We start from the raw sequence: 17,627 nt of genomic DNA, 5'->3' as shown, positions 1-17,627 counted from the left end.
CTAGTTGAGTATCTGGAGCATCAGCATTTGTGCGTTCGATTACAGGCTCAAATTGGCTAGAAACTTCTGCAACTCGTCAGTCTATTCTTGTTCTGAGAAATTAAGGCTATTCCATGCGAAAAATTGCCAAGAAACTGAACATCTCGTACAACGCTGTGTACTTCTCCCTTCACAGAACAGCACAAACTGGTTCTAACCAGAATAGAAAGAGGAGTGGGAGGCCCAACTGCACAACTGAGCAAGATGACAAGTACATTAGAGAGTCTAGTTTGAGAAACAGATGCCTCACAAGTTCTCAACTGGCAGGTTCATTAAATAGTACCCCGCAAAACACCAGTCTCAATGTCAACAGTGAGGAGGCGACTCCACTCTAATGTACTTGTCCTCTTGCTCAGTTGTGCACCGGGGCCTCCCACTTCTCTTTCTATTCTGGTCAGAGCCAGTTTGTGCTGTTCTGTGAAGGGAGTAGTACACAGCGTTGTACGAGATCTTCCGTTTCTTGGCAATTCCTTGCATTGAATATCCTTAATTTCTCAGAGCAAGAATAGACTGATGAGTTTCAGAAGAAAGTTCTTTGTTTCTAGCCATGTTGAGCCTCTAATCGAATGCACAAATGCTAATGTTCCAGATTTTATTTATTTATTTATTTCACCTTTATTAAACCAGGTAAGCCAGTTGAGAACAAGTTCTCATTTACAACTGCGACCTGGCCAAGATAAAGCAAAGCAGTGTGACACAAACAACAACACAGAGTCACACATGGAATAAACAAACATACAGTCAATAACATAATAAAAAAGTATATATACAGTGTGTGCAAATGAAGTAAGATTAGGGAGGTAAGGTAATAAATAGGCCGTAGTGGCGAAATAATTACAATTTCGCAAATAAGTACTGGAGTGATAGATGTGCAGAAGATGAATGTGCAAGTAGAGATACTGGGGTGCAAAGGAGCAAAACATATATTTTTAAATATAATAAAACAATAAATAACAATATGGGAATGAGGTAGTTGGATGGGCTATTTACAGATGGGCTATGTACAGGTGCAATGATCTGTAAGCTGCTCTGACAACTGATGCTTAAAGTTAGTGAGGGAGATATGAGTCTCCAGCTTCAGTGATTTTTGCAATTCATTCCAGCCATTGGTAGCAGAAAACTGGAAGGAAAGGTGGCCAAAGGAGGAATTGGCTTTGGGGGTGACCAGTGAAATATACTTGCAGGAGCACGTGCTACGGGTGGGTGCTGCTATGGTGACCAGTGAGCTGAGATAAGGCGGAGCTTTACCTAGTAGAGACTTATAGATGACCTGGAGTCAGTGGGTTTGGCGACGAATATGAAGCGAGGGCCAGCCAACGAGAGAATATACAGGTCGTAGTGGTGGGTAGTATATGGGGCTTTGGTGACAAAACGGATGGCACTGTGATAGACTGCATCCAATTTGCTGAGTAGAGTGTTGGAGGCTATTTTGTAAATGACATCGCCGAAGTCAAGGATCGGTAGGAAAATCAGTTTTACGAGGGTATGTTTGGCAGCATGAGTGTAGGATGCTTTGTTGTGAAATAGGAAGCCGATTCTAGATTTAATTTTGGATTGGAGATGCTTAATATGAGTCTGGAAGGAGGGTTTACAGTCTAACCAGACACCTAGGTATTTGTAGTTGTCCACATATTCTAAGTCAGAACCGTCCAGAGTAGTGATGCTAGGCGGGTGGGCGGGCAGGTGCGGGCAGCGATCGGTTGGAGAGCATGCATTTAGTTTTACTTACATTTAAGAGCAGTTGGAGGCCAAGGAAGGAGAGTTGTATGGCATTGAAGCTCGTCTGGAGGTTAGTTAACACAGTGTCCAAAGAAGGGCCAGAAGTATACATAATGGTGTCGTCTGCGTGGAGGTGGATCAGAGAATCACCAGCCGCAAGAGCGACATCATTGATGTACAGTATACAGAGAAAAGAGTCGGCCCGAGAATTGAACCCTGTGGCCCCATAGAGACTGCCAGAGGTCTGGACAACAGGCCCTCCGATTTGACACACTGAACTCTATCTGAGAAGTAGTTGGTGAACCATGCAAGGCAGTCATTTGAGAAACCAAGGCTGTTGACTCTGCCGATAAGAATGCGGTGATTGACAGAGTCGAAAGCTTTGGCTCGACCGATGAATACGGCTGCACAGTATTGTCTTTTGTCGATGGCGATTATGATATTGTTTAGGACCTTGAGCGTGGCTGAGGTGCACCTATAACCAGCTCGGAAACCAGATTGCATTGCGGAGAAGGTACGGTGGGATTCTAAATGATTGGTGATATGTTTGTTAACTTGGCTTTCGAAGATCTTAGAAAGGCAGGGTAGGATAGACATAGGTCTGTAACAGTTTGGGTCTAGACTGTCTCCCCCTTTGAAGAGGATCTCAGACGATACAAAAGAGAGGTTGAACAGGCTAGTAATAGGGGTTGCAACAATTGCAGCAGATCATTTTAGAAAGAGAGTGTCTAGATTGTCTTGCCCACCTGATTTGTAGGGGTCCAGATACTCAACAAGTCTAAAGAAGGCCAGATTTATTACTTCTTTAATCAGCACAACAGTTTCCAGCTGTGCTAACATAATTGCAAAACGGTTTTCTAACGATCAATTAGCCTTTTAAAATGATAAACTTGGATTAGCTAACACAACATGTCATTGGAACACAGGAGTGATGGTTGCTGATAATGGGCCTCTGTATGCCTATGTAGATATTCCATTAAAAATCAGCTGTTTCCAGCTACAATAGTCATTTACAACATTAACAATTTCTACATTGTATTTCTGATCAATTTGATGTTATTTTAATGGACAAAAAATGTGCTTTTCTTTCAAAAACAAGGACATTTCTAAGTGACCCCAAACATTTGAACGGTAGTGTACATGCGATCAGGAATGAGTCTGTGATGAGACTTGACTGGGTTGTTGGAAAACAGCTTTCCTTAGAGGACTCTGTGGACAGTTTGGCATTGTGTGGTAAGAAAAGACTAAAGGGAGAAATGAACCCATCTACCCCAGCCAGTCCGCTGTCCCTCCCGTTCTCCTCTCTCCTTCCCTGCTCTGCTATTTCTCCAGACTCTGGATTCATATTCCGCCCTCAATAACAGTTGATTAGTAATGCCAAATTCATTAACCTATACTGCTGTATCAGTGGCCTGGGCTATAAATTTGCTTAATGTGGGCAGACGTATGCAGCTGTAATAAGGGACATAAAACGTAAAGAGAAACACATACGCCCGTAGATCATAGAAGGTTATAACTCTGCAGTGGTTTAGGAGGACCCACTCTGGTCCAGACAGAGTATTCAGCTATCACATCAGCTCTTTGTGCTTTCTCTCTCCTCACAGGAACTTTTATACAACGATTAAAATAAAAAGGCGACACACAGTATATCAACCGTGTGTTTTCATTACTAACTCCTCAGGTTTTGGCAATGGAGTTATTGCGTTGGTTTGCTTTTATCATTTGTCATATATAATTGTGTGAAAGACTGTGTTAAGATATCATGTGTACCTGTTAGTACTAGGCATGGAATAGATCCTCTAACTCCTAGGGTGTGTTTGTGTAGAGAGATCATCCAAGAGGGAACGTTGTTATCAGAGCAGTGTGTAGACTAGAGGTGCCAGAAACAAACAGAGAAGCCGTCCGTTCCCCTCTCCTGCTGCACGGGGAAGAGGGAACAGGGATGGGAAAAGGCTGGAGGCACTTCAAGTAGCTTCTGACAGATCCTTCTAATTGGAGAAGTTATTTTTCCTCCAAGTCTCTGGTATAAATCTAGCTTGTGTTTATTTAGAGTCAGTAAGGACACAAGTAGGTTTTGGCCATGTGGCGTGTTTCCCCTCTCTCTCCCTTTCCCTAAACCGGCTCACGTCCCCCATACAGACCCTTTCTCTCGCTCGCTCTTCTCTCTCATTCCCTCCAGTTAGTGTGACTGACTTGTAAACTGCAGGTTCCGTGTCTGTGTTGAGCACATGGAAGCAGCACAAAACAAACTGCTATTGTAAAAAGGATGATGACTTCGGCTGTCCTATCCCCCAGTGGTCTCGTCTAACAGCTCACACCAAAGAGCCTATTAGGCCTGGATTCCACGCCGTTGTTAAAAAGGGTCTTGTCCTTTCAGAACACTCTCTCTCCTGCTTTCTATTTTTTCAAGCCAAGGTGGTGGAGGAACACAAGTCCATTGTTCCCTCGCAGATGGAAGTTTGAGTTACTACGGCAACAGCTCTAATCCTTCTTTTTCCCACCTTTCTTCATATTAATGGCCTATCAAGTGCTACCTTTTAAGTCAGTTGCCAGCGTTCCGCGAGCACAGCTCCCTCGCCTTAAATTACATATGATTCTATTCGTACATAGAAAACATGATGAGCTAATCAAAATGTGCTAAATAATGACGTACTGTGAGCAACTATTCCTTATCCTGAGGCCTGGTCTAAGAATAACAATAATGAGGCCATTATTAAGGATCTGACTTTAAAATGCTGCCCTGCCACCAAAACAGAGACATAATTGTTCTGGTGTTGTCCACACAATCAACAACTCATTGTTGTGGACTTGAGAACTAAGGGAGCGGAGAATGGGTCCCATAATGATTGGTCTGTGCTGCCATGCAGGCCCTGTATAGAATTGTCCACAGAAGAATATCCTTGATAGACTGCTGATTTGTTGAAAATGGTGTGAATGAAGACAACTGTCTGGCTTTTTAGAAAAATGTCCTCTTTTCTGTCCGTCTCTCTCGCTGCTCAAATAGCCACCAAGCCTCATTAGAGCAGGGCCATTCATATGGTGAAAGGCTGGGAGTCACACAGACCCTTCTGAGGGGACATGGAGAGTAGCAGCTAGCTAGATGCTTGAACAGGCCCAGATCTACTCCTTTCACTCATCTCTCCCTGAGGAAAGGGAAATGGCTCTATGGTCAGCCTTAAAAGACAGAGAAACCCTCCTAACTAACATGTCAAAAAGGTTTCTTTAAGCAATATAAATAATGATGGAGAATAACATCAACTCAATGCGGCTGAGATGTGTTATCTTGATTAGATTCCAGCACATTTAAAAAGCAAAGAATTGTATCTATAGATACATTTTCAGCTTTAATCACAATCATATTGAGGTTAATAAACACTCACATGGAAGGTGATAATTGTAGATTAAGTTGTAAGGGCTGAAAGAAACGTTAAGTGAGATGTTTTGCGTCTACATTTAACGTGTGAAAGCTCAGTGGGGTTGGCCAAACGAGGAGCTGCACCTTTTAAATGTGCTCCATTGTGAGGCAGGGGAGAGCAAGGGAGAGCAGGGGAGAGCAAGGGAGAGCAGGGGAGAGCAGGGGAGAGGAGAAGGAATGCTAAGTGGGCCCCTTTGCCTAGTCAACCTTCAGTGGGTTGCATTTATCTTCATCGTGTTAGACTAAATGAATTAACAATCTCCATGTTACACACTTTCTCCTTTCATTACATCAAATAATGGGAGAGATGCAGGAGGAGGTCCTCTCTACTGGGATTAGCCAGGAACTGTTACAGATCTCTCTCTGTCACACACACACACACACACACACACACACACACACACACACACACACACACACACACACACACACACACACACACACACACACACACAATCTGCTAAAATATAATCACATGTTCTTCATAAATATGCAGCTAAATTGAAACACTGCTTCTCTAAAACAAAGTTGGCTTCTAATGTGAGTAAGAACAGATCCTATTCCACTAAAATACATTGTGCACTAACTGTATAATTTAGTGAATTCTTTCACTTTGTTGCAGACGTACTGCTCTGCATGTGAGATTTAAACAGACTGTCATTATTTTCTAAGACAGTACAAAGGCTCCATGCTACATTATTAATATAAAGTTAACCTGTTTAAAGTTCTCCCTGGTGTATTTTTCACAATGACTATTCCTCTGCCTGCATCAGCACGCATTAACAACCAGCATCATTTTCTAAACTGAAAATGGGAGATTGGTACATTTTACAGCTATTGCAACTATGAGTCAAAACAAGAAGTGATGACTCATTAGTGTAAAATAATGACTAGTCTGCCCAGCGATATGTTAGTGAGTGACGCAGATGAGTGACGCAGATATGAAATGTGAAAAGTCATCTTAAACATCTGCCCCTCTGTCAGAGCAGAAGTGGAACTTCTGGGCCACACAGCTGGGGAGACGACTGAGTTTAATAGACAACATGTCCTTTCAGAGTACTACACAGAAATAGATGTATTAACGAGGCACAAGGCAGAGTTGCTGTCATACTTTCACATAATTGCACTGACAGAGCCCGCTTTGACCCAATTCAGTTGCTTAAGAAAATGTGTTGTGGTGCTAGCTACACTGAAGAAACATGGTCCGTCTCCCATACCCCTCCCCTCCTGTTTCTCCCTCCCATTCTCCCTCTCCCTCCGACCCTCCCTCCCCAGGACACAACAAGCCATGGCCAAGCAAAAGGCCAAACCCTGAGGCAAAGCCTGCCTTTAATCTTGGCCTGATTGTTGAGACCTCTGTCCTCCAATCACCCGAGCATGTGTGCGTGATATCGTTCCACTGGCTCTTCTCATTTAATTAAAACAGACATTGACAGAAGGATGTGGATTAGGAACCGTAATGATGCATTTACTTCAATTAATCGCAGTGTTCTCTCAGAGTAATGATTCCGACAAAGAACAAAAGGATAATGCTACGAAAGAGGCTAGCAGTCAAAGGTCATGTTTTGTCTATGTGGGTCGATTTGGGTCTTCAAGTTATTGGGCTGTAAGAATCTCAGTTGGATTTAAGAGGTGTTGCTTTCTTCAGCCCTCCCCACCCTCTGTTCAGCTAGATATCTGCCCAACTGGTGCTGCTTCAACAGGTGGCTGGAGTCAAACACAATCCTCCACTCTGTAGCATTAGTGGCCCAGTGGAAATGAATAGAGGCAACATACCTTCAATAATCCAACACATGCCTGAGTATGATCCCAAGCCTCCGGCCAACACTGGAGTTGTAACACTCACTACGCCTTGGAAACGGAGGCTACATGCAAATTAAGTAGAAGAGTCTATTTAAGGACATTTCTAATAAATATGATTTTTGAAGATATATGTTTGCTTGGAGTATTCATACTCTAGATAGGGTAACCCAGAAAGCTTTTGTGCTATATTTGGAATTAAATGGCTGATCTATACCGCCTCTCAAATCTCACTTCATTCTGGTGTGCTGGGCAATTGACTGTGAATTTCCTTTGCTCATCCTATGTCTTTTTACTGCTGTCTGTGTAGAGAATAAGGACACTCAATAGTAACCTTTCAAACTAGATACTAATAGGGTATTTTAAAATAGGATCTAAAGCTGTGTTATATCAATGGCATTATCACGTCCTTTATTTTACCGGGTTCCAACAGTTCTGAGGAAAAAAAATGCTGTTAATTTAATCAAATAAATGACCTTTTGAAAAAAAATCAAAGAGGATTCATTAGCTTTACTAAAGTTTGGCTGACAGTAGCTTTGAAAGGCAGATCCTGCTGCTGCTGCGTCTTTTAACGAGACACCATTAATTAGGCTGCAACATTCAAGCCTGGAGAAGGTTGTTCACAAGGAGAGGAAAGAGGAGCCAATGGCGAATATACTCACTTATTGACTTCCTCCGTGTTATAACAGCACAAATTCACAGGATGGGTTTAAAAAAAAAATAGCATCAAGGTTACTTTTTTAAAACTTTGCGGTCAAGTACAAACACACACACACAACAGGAAACAGTACATCACAAACTGAGCCCCACCCTGACCCCCACCTCATCTGTCCTGGCCATGAGTCTAGAAGAGGGGGACAGACAAAAGCATGCAGTACGAACACGGAAACCTTAGCTTGAGAGGCACAGTACCCAGGGGTGAGATGGGGGGGGGGTATCTCTACACATCTGTGTGTGAGGTTAGAGTGACAACTGCTTTCAGTCTGACTATGGAGTGTGGTGGGTATCAGTGTGAGCATGCCACAGAGAGCGCTCTAGAGGGGGAAAGGTGGAAGTGTCTATTCTACACTCACAACATACAGCTGGGGTGGATTCCCAGACACACGACCCTCCCACCGACCCCACCCAGCCAGGGAGGGACGTGATCTAAGGGTAGGTGTCGGGAGCTGGAGCTGTGAAGGGACAGATGAGTTTAGCTCCTGACCCCCTGACCCACAACTTTACAACAACAACTGAAAAAGAAACTAACCTCAGTAAAAAGCTGCTACGAAGAAAGCCCTCCATGTCAGCGTGTGGGGTTCTGCGGCAGGAGAAATACATAGAGAACCATTTTAACACTGAAAAAAAGCAACATGCAAAAAACACAGAGCAATGCATGCATCTTTCTCTTCTAATAAGGTGTGTCTTTAATTAAGGCAGTGTGGAGAATAGGAAGCTCATCCTCTCTTCTTTGCATTGACATCATTAATTCTAGTCTTTCCTCAGAGAGGGGAGTGGATTTGCATACAGCAAGGGCCTGATGATATGTTTGTAACAAATAAACCCTTTCCTATTGATCCTAGCGCAGCCTTCTTCCTAGGCCCTAACCAGAGTGACACATACATTTCTGTAACCGCTGAGCCCTGCCAGACCAGCTTCTGGCAGGGCTCAGAGCGGTAGGAGGAGCAGCCAGAGGTGGTCCAGCTGTGGTCCATGTGTGGCGAGGGCTCTGTGGCTTCAAGGAGCCCTACCACAGGGGCCGAAGCTGGAACAAGCACCGCCATGGAGGTGGGAGGGTGTGGTTCACAATGTCACTGTTCGGAGAGGTCGTTCAGAAGCCTCGGCCGAAACATTTTGGAAGCACATGGCTGGAAATGATTCCCAACAGGTTTCATTAGCCTCTGTTATTGGTCTTTAGTATATTGTGATTTTGGACTGCTGTGTGCTTCTCTTTAAGCGCTATCATCAACATATTATTACAGAAAATAAACTGGGTGCGGAGCCGTGGGGTGAAGGGTTGGAATACAAGTACTTCATTGAATTTAGTAATTACCAGGAAATTCCCTCTTCAGAGAGACTGTAAAACAGCCAGGATCTTCCCTCTCTGACAATGGTAAAGTCAGCAGAAATAAATATGTACAAGTCATCACACCCATTCATAGAAAGACACACAGTGTAGTTTCAGCTTGTTATTCAATTGTCTCGGTATTACACATCGTCACATCCCTGTCCTGTAAAATACATCACCATCTCACCAGCATCTGATCAGCCAAGAGCTAAAGCTGGAGTGTGCTTTTCAAAACCCATGTTAGAAAACGCAATACTCAGTAGCGGCAAAGAAAAAAACCCTGCTGAATCTAATGAGTGTTTTCCCCTGCTGTAACAGTCGACTCCCTTGTAGACGTCATCATAAATAACACACATCAGAGCAAAAGAGATCCAGCATCTTGGCCCTAAATGCTTTCAGTTTTTGGGACATGGGTGTAATTTGCTGTTTTTTCCTCTCCTCTCCTCTCCTCCAGTGAGGCTGTGGAGACAAAGCCACTGAGAGAATGGAAAGAGTGACAGGACCAAGGACACTGTGCCTTTCAGGCTACCCTGGCCAGCACTTAGCAGGGCGGTGGACCCGCGAAGCCCAGTGGGCTCAGCCGACACTTTTCTCACAATCAGGTGTCTGAGGAGGGGGTTAGGCCAGTGACGCCGCTCTGCTCTGCTCCCCGCTCCACTACACTCAGCCCTGCTCTGCTCTGTTCCCCACTCTACTCTGCCCTGCTCTTCTCAGGGCACATAATACCAACATCACACCAGTGACAACGTGAGAAAACAACAGTCAAATCATGCCGAACCAATCAAGCGTGTCTCCTCACCACTCTGAGAAGAGTGTTAAAAACACACACACACTTCTCTCTGCACCTCCTCTCTCTCTCGCTCTCTCTCTCTCTCTCTCTCTCTCTCTCTCTCTCTCTCTCTCTCTCTCTCTCTCTCTCTTGCTCGCTCTCTCTCTCTCGCTCTCTCTCTCGCTCTCTCTCTCTCTGTCTCTCTGTCCTCTCTTTCTCATCTTTAGTAAGGGGACTGACTCAAACACAGAGAAACACACGACATAACAGCATAATAGAGCGGCATCATGTGCCGGTCTATTATGCCATTGGAGTTTATGCAGTTGAAGTTTAGATTCCTTGATAACAGGTTAGCAAGACAGGCAACAAAGCTATGGAAAGCCACAGGAAACTTAAACTAACCTAGATAAAAACCCACTGAGTGAATGGACAGTGAGCCATAGAGGCTGGGTTCCTTTGTCATGACACTGAATGCATGTCTCATGCTTTAGTGGCTCCACAACATAGACCTTCAGCAAGCTCACTGTCTAGCTGAGGACCAGCCTGCCACCAGGACAGGAAGTGCCTGTTTCTCTCTATCTCTGTCTGTCTGCCTGTCCGTCTCTATCTCTCTGTCTGTCTACCTGCCTGTCTCCTTCCCTCTGCATCTCTCTTGCTGCTTGGACACATTCTGTTACCGTTTCACAGATATCTTTCTCCTTCTCTCTTTTTCTCTCTTCTTCCCTCTTGTCTTTCTGCTTGTGTTTCCTCAGCAGTGTGTGCTGTCTAAAACTCCATTGTGGTAATGGGGGCAACTGATGTACGTCGCCCTATGGAAGTACAGGTACAGTTTGGAGACTGAATTCAGGAAAAAGTGACTGAGCCACATTGTATTTGCTCCTCTCCATAGATCCATAAAGAAAACAGGGGAGCCTGGAGTTTTAAACTAAGAGCAGGCCACATTTCAAGGGTAGCGTTTTGGTGAATGAGAAATAGGGAGGATAGACAGTGTTAAAGGACAGCTAGCGCTGGGCTCACGGCAGCCTTTTCGATGAACGGACCTCTGCCAAAAGCTGCCTCTGCCCAACCAACTCTCACCATCTGCAGTAAATGTGCTCCATTAAAGCAGTACCATATGGACAACAAGCTAGCTATTAACACAGCTTCAGCACGTCCCCCTAACCTAGCACAGATTTCAAACTTCCAGTCAAATTGACTGCTGAATTAATGCACCACCACAGCCATGTGGGTCTTGGCATGGAGCGCTGCTCCCAGCCTTCAGTCATTAACAGCCCAGGCCAGCTCAGAGCAGAGCTGAGCCCAGCGGAGAGAGAGACACAGAGGCCACCTACAGACAGACTCTACTCCACCATGTCTGACCTGGTCACTGGAAAGTGACTTTTAATTAATGGGAGAGTCTGGCTATAACCTATGCCTACATGTTAGCCCAGGCAGCTGAGAGAGGAGAGGGGAGAAGAGGAGACTGCTCCCTAGCTGGGTGATGACGTAGAGCCAAGATGGCACTGATTAACCAGGGTGTGGGGACGTTAATTCCTCTGGGCCAGGCGGCCATGTTGACGCCTCTCCTTCTCTCTGAGTCATGGGGGGACCCACCCACCGCTCACAAAGCTCTCCTCTCTTCTCCCAGAGCATGACGCCACGGCTGCCTGCAAGCCCTTCTCCCACTCATAGACGAGCATACACACACACACACACACACACACACACACACACACACACACACACACACACACACACACACACACACACACACACACACACAAACTCTCGCTCTCTCTTTCTCACACACACATGCATACACACACCAAATCAATTACAGCTCTGTGTCTTTAACCCGGCCCCAAAGGTTCAATAAATTATGTTTTTTTGTTTTTTTCCTGTCACAGGTCCTTAGATTCTGTTCATAATCAGAGTGGAAAACACACTTTCCCTCTCTCTCTAACAGCATGGATGTCTACAATGCCTTGCACTAACTCAAACTACAGGAAGGGAAGCGCTGCGTGGCTACACAATAGTAGGTCTTTGTTAATAGAAAGTGCTCTTCGGTAAAAGGGGTAAATTGGACTTTTAAAAGCAAGGAGGGCCAAGGCACTCTTCATATAATTAAAATACATTTATTTGCATGGTATGTTCAATGGAATAAATATTTTAAAACTCTGACGTGTTTCGGCAGCGTGGCCTTGGTTAGGGAGTTCAAGGTTGGGTCTATTTGTTCCATTGAACATGCCATACAAATAAAGGTTTTTAATGAGATTAAGAGTGCCTTCGTCCTCCTTGCTTTTTACTGTTAGTACCTGCTGGCTCTGGTGAGAATACACAAGGGCAGTATATTACTTTCTTAGAGCACGTAGTCTTCCTTTCTTAGGAAATATAGTCATCTTCATGACTCAGTATTGTACTCCATAATCATAACGTACTCTGTGACCCTCTTTTGTGACCTCATGTCAGGCTTAAACAGGAGAATGGAGGGAGAAAAAGTACAAATGACAAATCCCAGGTAATTAGGAAACATTTGGCTGCTGACTATCCAGTGGCTGACCATTCAATGAGGACTTCGTGATGAGGTGAATGTCAATGGGATGGTCTTAATTGAGAATGCTATGGTCAGTTAAGGTCTATTCGTCTGGTGTCAGCTTTTTGTCTACGTGCGTGTGAGAGTGCATGTGTCATACCCACACACTTTTGAGAAATTCACACAGAATTACACTTGCACAGTATAACACAAACACACACACATACACACACACTTGGATGTGCCACTCTTAGTTCTGCTTAATCATATCAATTCTGCAGCGTTCTGGATGAAGAGTGCTGCTTATATTAAGTACCTCTGCTCTTGACCAGTGATGATATTAAGATTCCCTTGTTGAGCAGCGATTACATTTCTTTTTGAACATAAACCAAGCTCTGGGTGTAATTGCCTTGTCATTCAGAAGATATGTCATATAGGAACAACTGTGGTGTCTTAATTTCAGGCAATGAATTAATCCATGATCCCACGGGGTGTTATATTTAAAGTGGGATCCTGGTGGTAAGAGGAGGAAGGGAGTGGGTAGGAAGGGGGTGGGAGGGGTGAGAGAGGGGTAAGGAGGGATCTGTCTGACAGGCACAGGATAGAGTTGCTGCTGCTGGCTTGGAGAGAGAGACACTAAGTTCAACCTGTGCTGGGGAAGACACTACAAGACTACCTGTGAGGAAACTAACACATTCCTTCAGGAGGACACAGCGGAAAGGAGCCTTGCATGTTTGCAGGGACAGGGGTTGATGTTTAAGATAAGGCTCCAGCCTCATACATGTGGCAGTGATGTGTGTGGGAGCATTTCAGACCTCTCAGTCGCCAGAGGAGATGTGTGAAAGGGTGGCCTACTGACAGCACTGGGAGAGGATTACAGAAAACCTGTCCTAGTATCCCCAACATCCCCAGGGTTCTCCCATCTCCACACACACACACACACACACACACACACACACACACACACACACACACACACACACACACACACACACACACACACACACACACACACACACACACACACACACACACACACACACACACACACACACACACACACACACACACACACCTAGGCTACAACTACACCTTGACTAATAGTGATAGTGTCCCATCTCTCCATCCCCCTGAGCTAGAGCTGCCAGATGAGTAGTGAATTAATTTGTGAGGCACTCCAACATTAAGAAGGTGTGTTGAAAGGTGTCTGCTCATGTTTCAAATTAAACGGGCTGCTGGTCAGCATTAGCACCTCGGCACCCGCCGGCAGCCGCTTGCCTCCGACACGTTGGGGGCTGGGGAGGGAGCCTATCCACCGTTCACACTGGAATAATTACAACATGTCAGGAAGAATTAATTTCCTCATTTTTCAAAAGGATACACAGAAATTACCATGTTATTATATGACAGAGTCCCTGGGAGGATTGTATTAAATGTGATTTCTAGCACAGCCCACACAACAAATTAAAATGAGAAATAAGATGGAGAGAAGCAGGGCACGGAGCATATGTTTATGGCAATGACTGAAGCCAAGGGACCAGAAACAACCATCTTCATTTCATTTTATTTAAATCAGGCCGACACAGTGTGTCTGAATGACAGCGCCTGCTAATGGGCCCAGATTACAGGCTCCTTGGTATTAGCACAGAGATCCAGCCACTTAGTGGGGGAGTAACGGACGCTAGGTACTGGGTCGGGCTACACTACAGCAAGACCATCTGAGCATAATGCAGACATTACCACAGGCCACCCCTGCGCCACCCTCCAGGACAAACAAGGAAACAACTTCACCGAGCTTACAACATTCATTCATGTTGAGATCAATTAGGCAGGGTGGTTATTTCAGACAGTGGCAGCTGATTTCTCAGAAAGATCAACTGACAATGCTTACTCACTGTGAGCTGTTCTCAACCTTCATTCTTCTCATCTTAAAGCCAGTCACAGTGAAGCCATGTAATTAACTTAAAGAGTAATGACATTATACTATGTCCAAGTCAATCATTCCCCATTCGTGTTGGTGTCTAACTTCTTCAGAAATGTAAATGTAAGTTTACAGAAAAAAATGTATGTTGATACACAAGTTAATGACCCCTGGAAGAAAGACAACAACCTTGGCAGAATTACACCATGAGGAGAGAATACTTATATTCCATCAAAATGGCTTAGTATTTTTTCTGTATTTTTCTGTACTGTATTGACAAAGATAGCCTAAACAAAAGTACATTAAATGAAGTAGCACCTTTTACATAACTCAAACAATAAACATCTTAACCATGGGGGAAATGTGGCTCATTTTCAAGTACCCACTCTATCCATCAAAATTCTATCTCTCCTATCAGTCCAATCTGCCCAACTTCATTGGAATGGAAGACATTTTGTGAATGGAATCCAAACTTTGATTCCAATGCTTTTCACATTGCTTATGACCAATGTTTCACAATGTGTTGTTTATCAAATATGCGACCAGACGCCAGCTAAAAGCATACTGTACTTACAGAGATGGTTACTCAATAGAGATGACCTCAACACTTCCTATTATCATTATAGGCACAATAATCCCACCACTTTGACATAAAACCACAGCTACAAAAGCAGGAGAAAAAACAGTCGAAATATGTCTGTCTCTCAAGAGGGAGGTCATGAATTGATGTGGTCGTTTCTGATTTCACCCTGATGATGAGACCACTTATGTTACACTCAACGGATACTTTCTCAGCATCTCATCCAGCAACATGACTGTATCTTCATGACCAAACAGACAACTTTGATGCAGGTTGCTAAAACCATGTCATTTTCACAGAACAGACTTTAGAGACCCGTGCCCCAGCATCCCCTCCAGACAGGACTTGGGGGTTGCGGGGTGGGGAGAAAGTGGGTACATGGGACCCGTGCCCCAGCATCCCCCTCCAGACAGGACTTGGGGGTTGCGGGGTGGGGAGAAAGTGGGTACATGGGACCCGTGCCCCAGCATCCCCTCCAGACAGGACTTGGGGGTTGCGGGGTGGGGAGAAAGTGGGTACATGGGACCCGTGCCCCAGCATCCCCTCCAGACAGGACTTGGGGGTTGCGGGGTGGGGAGAAAGTGGGTACATGGGACCCGTGCCCCAGCATCCCCCTCCAGACAGGACTTAGGGGTTGCGGGGTGGGGAGAAAGTGGGTACATGGGATCCGTGCCCCAGCATCCCCCTCCAGACAGGACTTGGGGGTTGCGGGGTGGGGAGAAAGTGGATACATGGGACCCGTGCCCCAGCATCCCCTCCAGACAGGACTTGGGGGTTGCGGGGTGGGGAGAAAGTGGATACATGGGACCCGTGCCCCAGCATCCCCTCCAGACAGGACTTGGGGGTTGCGGGGTGGGGAGAAAGTGGATACATGGGACCCGTGCCCCAGCATCCCCTCCAGACAGGACTTGGGGGTTGCGGGGTGGGGAGAAAGTGGATACATGGGACCCGTCCCCAGCATCCCCTCCAGACAGGACTTGGGGGTTGCGGGGTGGGGAGAAAGTGGATACATGGGACTCGTGAAGGCCTTCTCCCTTCTGCCTCTCTCCCCTCTCCCAGGCTTTGATTGGGCTTGTTAGCTTAATCCAATCCAACCCAGGCATGGAAAGAAAGAGTTTTTAAACTCTCCCGAAATGGCTGTCATTAGAGCCCAGCACTCCCCTGGGCACCCCAAACTTAAAAATAATTTGCGAATCAATTAACTGGATACTCTCAACGCAACGGGCATTTCACACTCCAGGGTCGGTACGCATTATCAGCCGGAGACGATTCATGGCGTTTTGGGAGAAAAGTTCATGGTTGAAATCATTAATTCATTTTACCAGACTTTTAGTTATGCATTACTTTCCACAGCTGGGGAAGCGAGAAGATTAATGCCAAGTTCTCAGGTCCCGTTTTCTGCAGTATATAGCTAATAGGTGAAACTTCTCTCTGTCCTACAAGGGCTGCAACTTGAGAGGAAGGAAAGCAGCCAAGTCTATACTAGGTTTCATTCTACAGAGAATCAAATAAAGCACATCAACCCATCAAAATCAGGCCTCATATCTAATAAAGCTGATAGGAGGGTATAACCCCGATAACAATAACATGTTGCTGGGATGGCAGCTCATAGAGAGGGGATTGAAAAATGGTAATATCTAAAGGGGTTAAACACAATGTCACCAAACCTTACAACTAACAGTATCTATCAGGTTATGTAGCGTTAGTGAATGGAGGCATACTGTATCTACATACCTGTACGAAAAATCTTTCCTGACAGATACAGTTGAAGTCGGAAGTTTACATACACCTTAGCCAAATACATTTAAACTCAGTTTTTCACAATTCCTGACATTTAATCGAAGTAAAAATTCCCTGTCTTAGGTCAGTTAGGATCACCACTTTATTTTAAGAATGTGAAATGTCAGAATAATAGTGGAGAGAATGATTTTTTTCAGGTTTTATTTCTTTCATCACATTCCCAGTGGGTCAGGAGTTTACATACACTTAATTAGTATTTGGTAGCATTGCCTTTAAATTGTTTAACTTGGGTCAAACATTTCGGGTAGCCTTCGACAAGCTTCCCAACATAAGTTGGGTGAATTTTGGCCCATTCCTCCTGACAGAGCTGGTGTAACTGAGTCAGGTTTGTAGGCCTCCTTCCTATCACACACTTTTACAGTTCTTCCCATACATTTTCTATAGGACTGAGGTCAGTGCTTTGTGATGGCCACTCCAATATTTGACTTTGTTGTCCTTAAGCCATTTTGACACAACTTTGGTATGCTTGGGGTCGTTGTCCATTTGGAAGACTCATTTGCGACCAAGCTTTAACTTCCTGACTAATGTCTTGAGATGTTGCTTCAATATATCCACATAATTTTACTCCCTCATGATGCCATCTATTTTGTGAAGTGCACCAGTCCCTCCTGCAGCAAAGCACCCCCACAACATGATGCTGCCACCCCTGTGCTTCACGGTTGGTATGGTGTTCTTCGGCTTGCAAGCCTCCCCCTTTTTCCTCCAAACATAACGATGGTCATTATGGCCAATCAGTTCTATTTTTGTTTCATCAGACCAGAGGACATTGCTCCAAAAAGTATGATATTTGACCCCATGTGCAGTTGCAAACCGTAGTCTGGCTTTTTTATGGTGGTTTTGGAGCAGTGGCCTCTTCCTTGCTGAGGGGCCTTTCAGGTTATGTTGATATAGGACTTGTTTTACTGTGGATATAGATACTTTTGTACCTGTTTCCTCCAGCATCTTCACAAGGTCCTTTGCTGTTGTTCTGGGATTGATTTGCACTTTTCGCACCAAAGTACATTCATCTCTAGGAGACAGAACGC

The 17,627-nt window shown here is 44.9% G+C and overlaps 1 protein-coding gene across 11 annotated transcripts in view; it reads right to left on the bottom strand.

The window, feature by feature from the left end:
* LOC106587529 (SRY-box transcription factor 6) overlaps positions 1–17,627 on the bottom strand; it is a 197,063-nt gene that overhangs the window by 137,219 nt on the left and 42,217 nt on the right. For 7 of the 11 annotated variants that reach the window (XM_045689257.1, XM_045689258.1, XM_045689256.1 and 4 more), the window contains one exon: positions 8,223–8,273. The exons of the other annotated variants lie outside the window; for them this stretch is intronic. In XM_045689257.1, coding sequence (XP_045545213.1) covers positions 8,223–8,257 — 35 coding nt within the window. In that variant the 5' untranslated portion in view covers positions 8,258–8,273. The remainder of the gene's footprint in view (positions 1–8,222; positions 8,274–17,627) is intronic. 11 annotated transcript variants of the gene reach the window in all.

Source organism: Salmo salar, chromosome ssa11 (assembly GCF_905237065.1).
Source record: "Salmo salar chromosome ssa11, Ssal_v3.1, whole genome shotgun sequence".
Lineage (NCBI taxonomy): Eukaryota > Metazoa > Chordata > Actinopteri > Salmoniformes > Salmonidae > Salmo > Salmo salar.
Note: the sequence above shows the minus strand (reverse complement) of the source record. Positions and strands in the feature narration are given on the sequence as shown.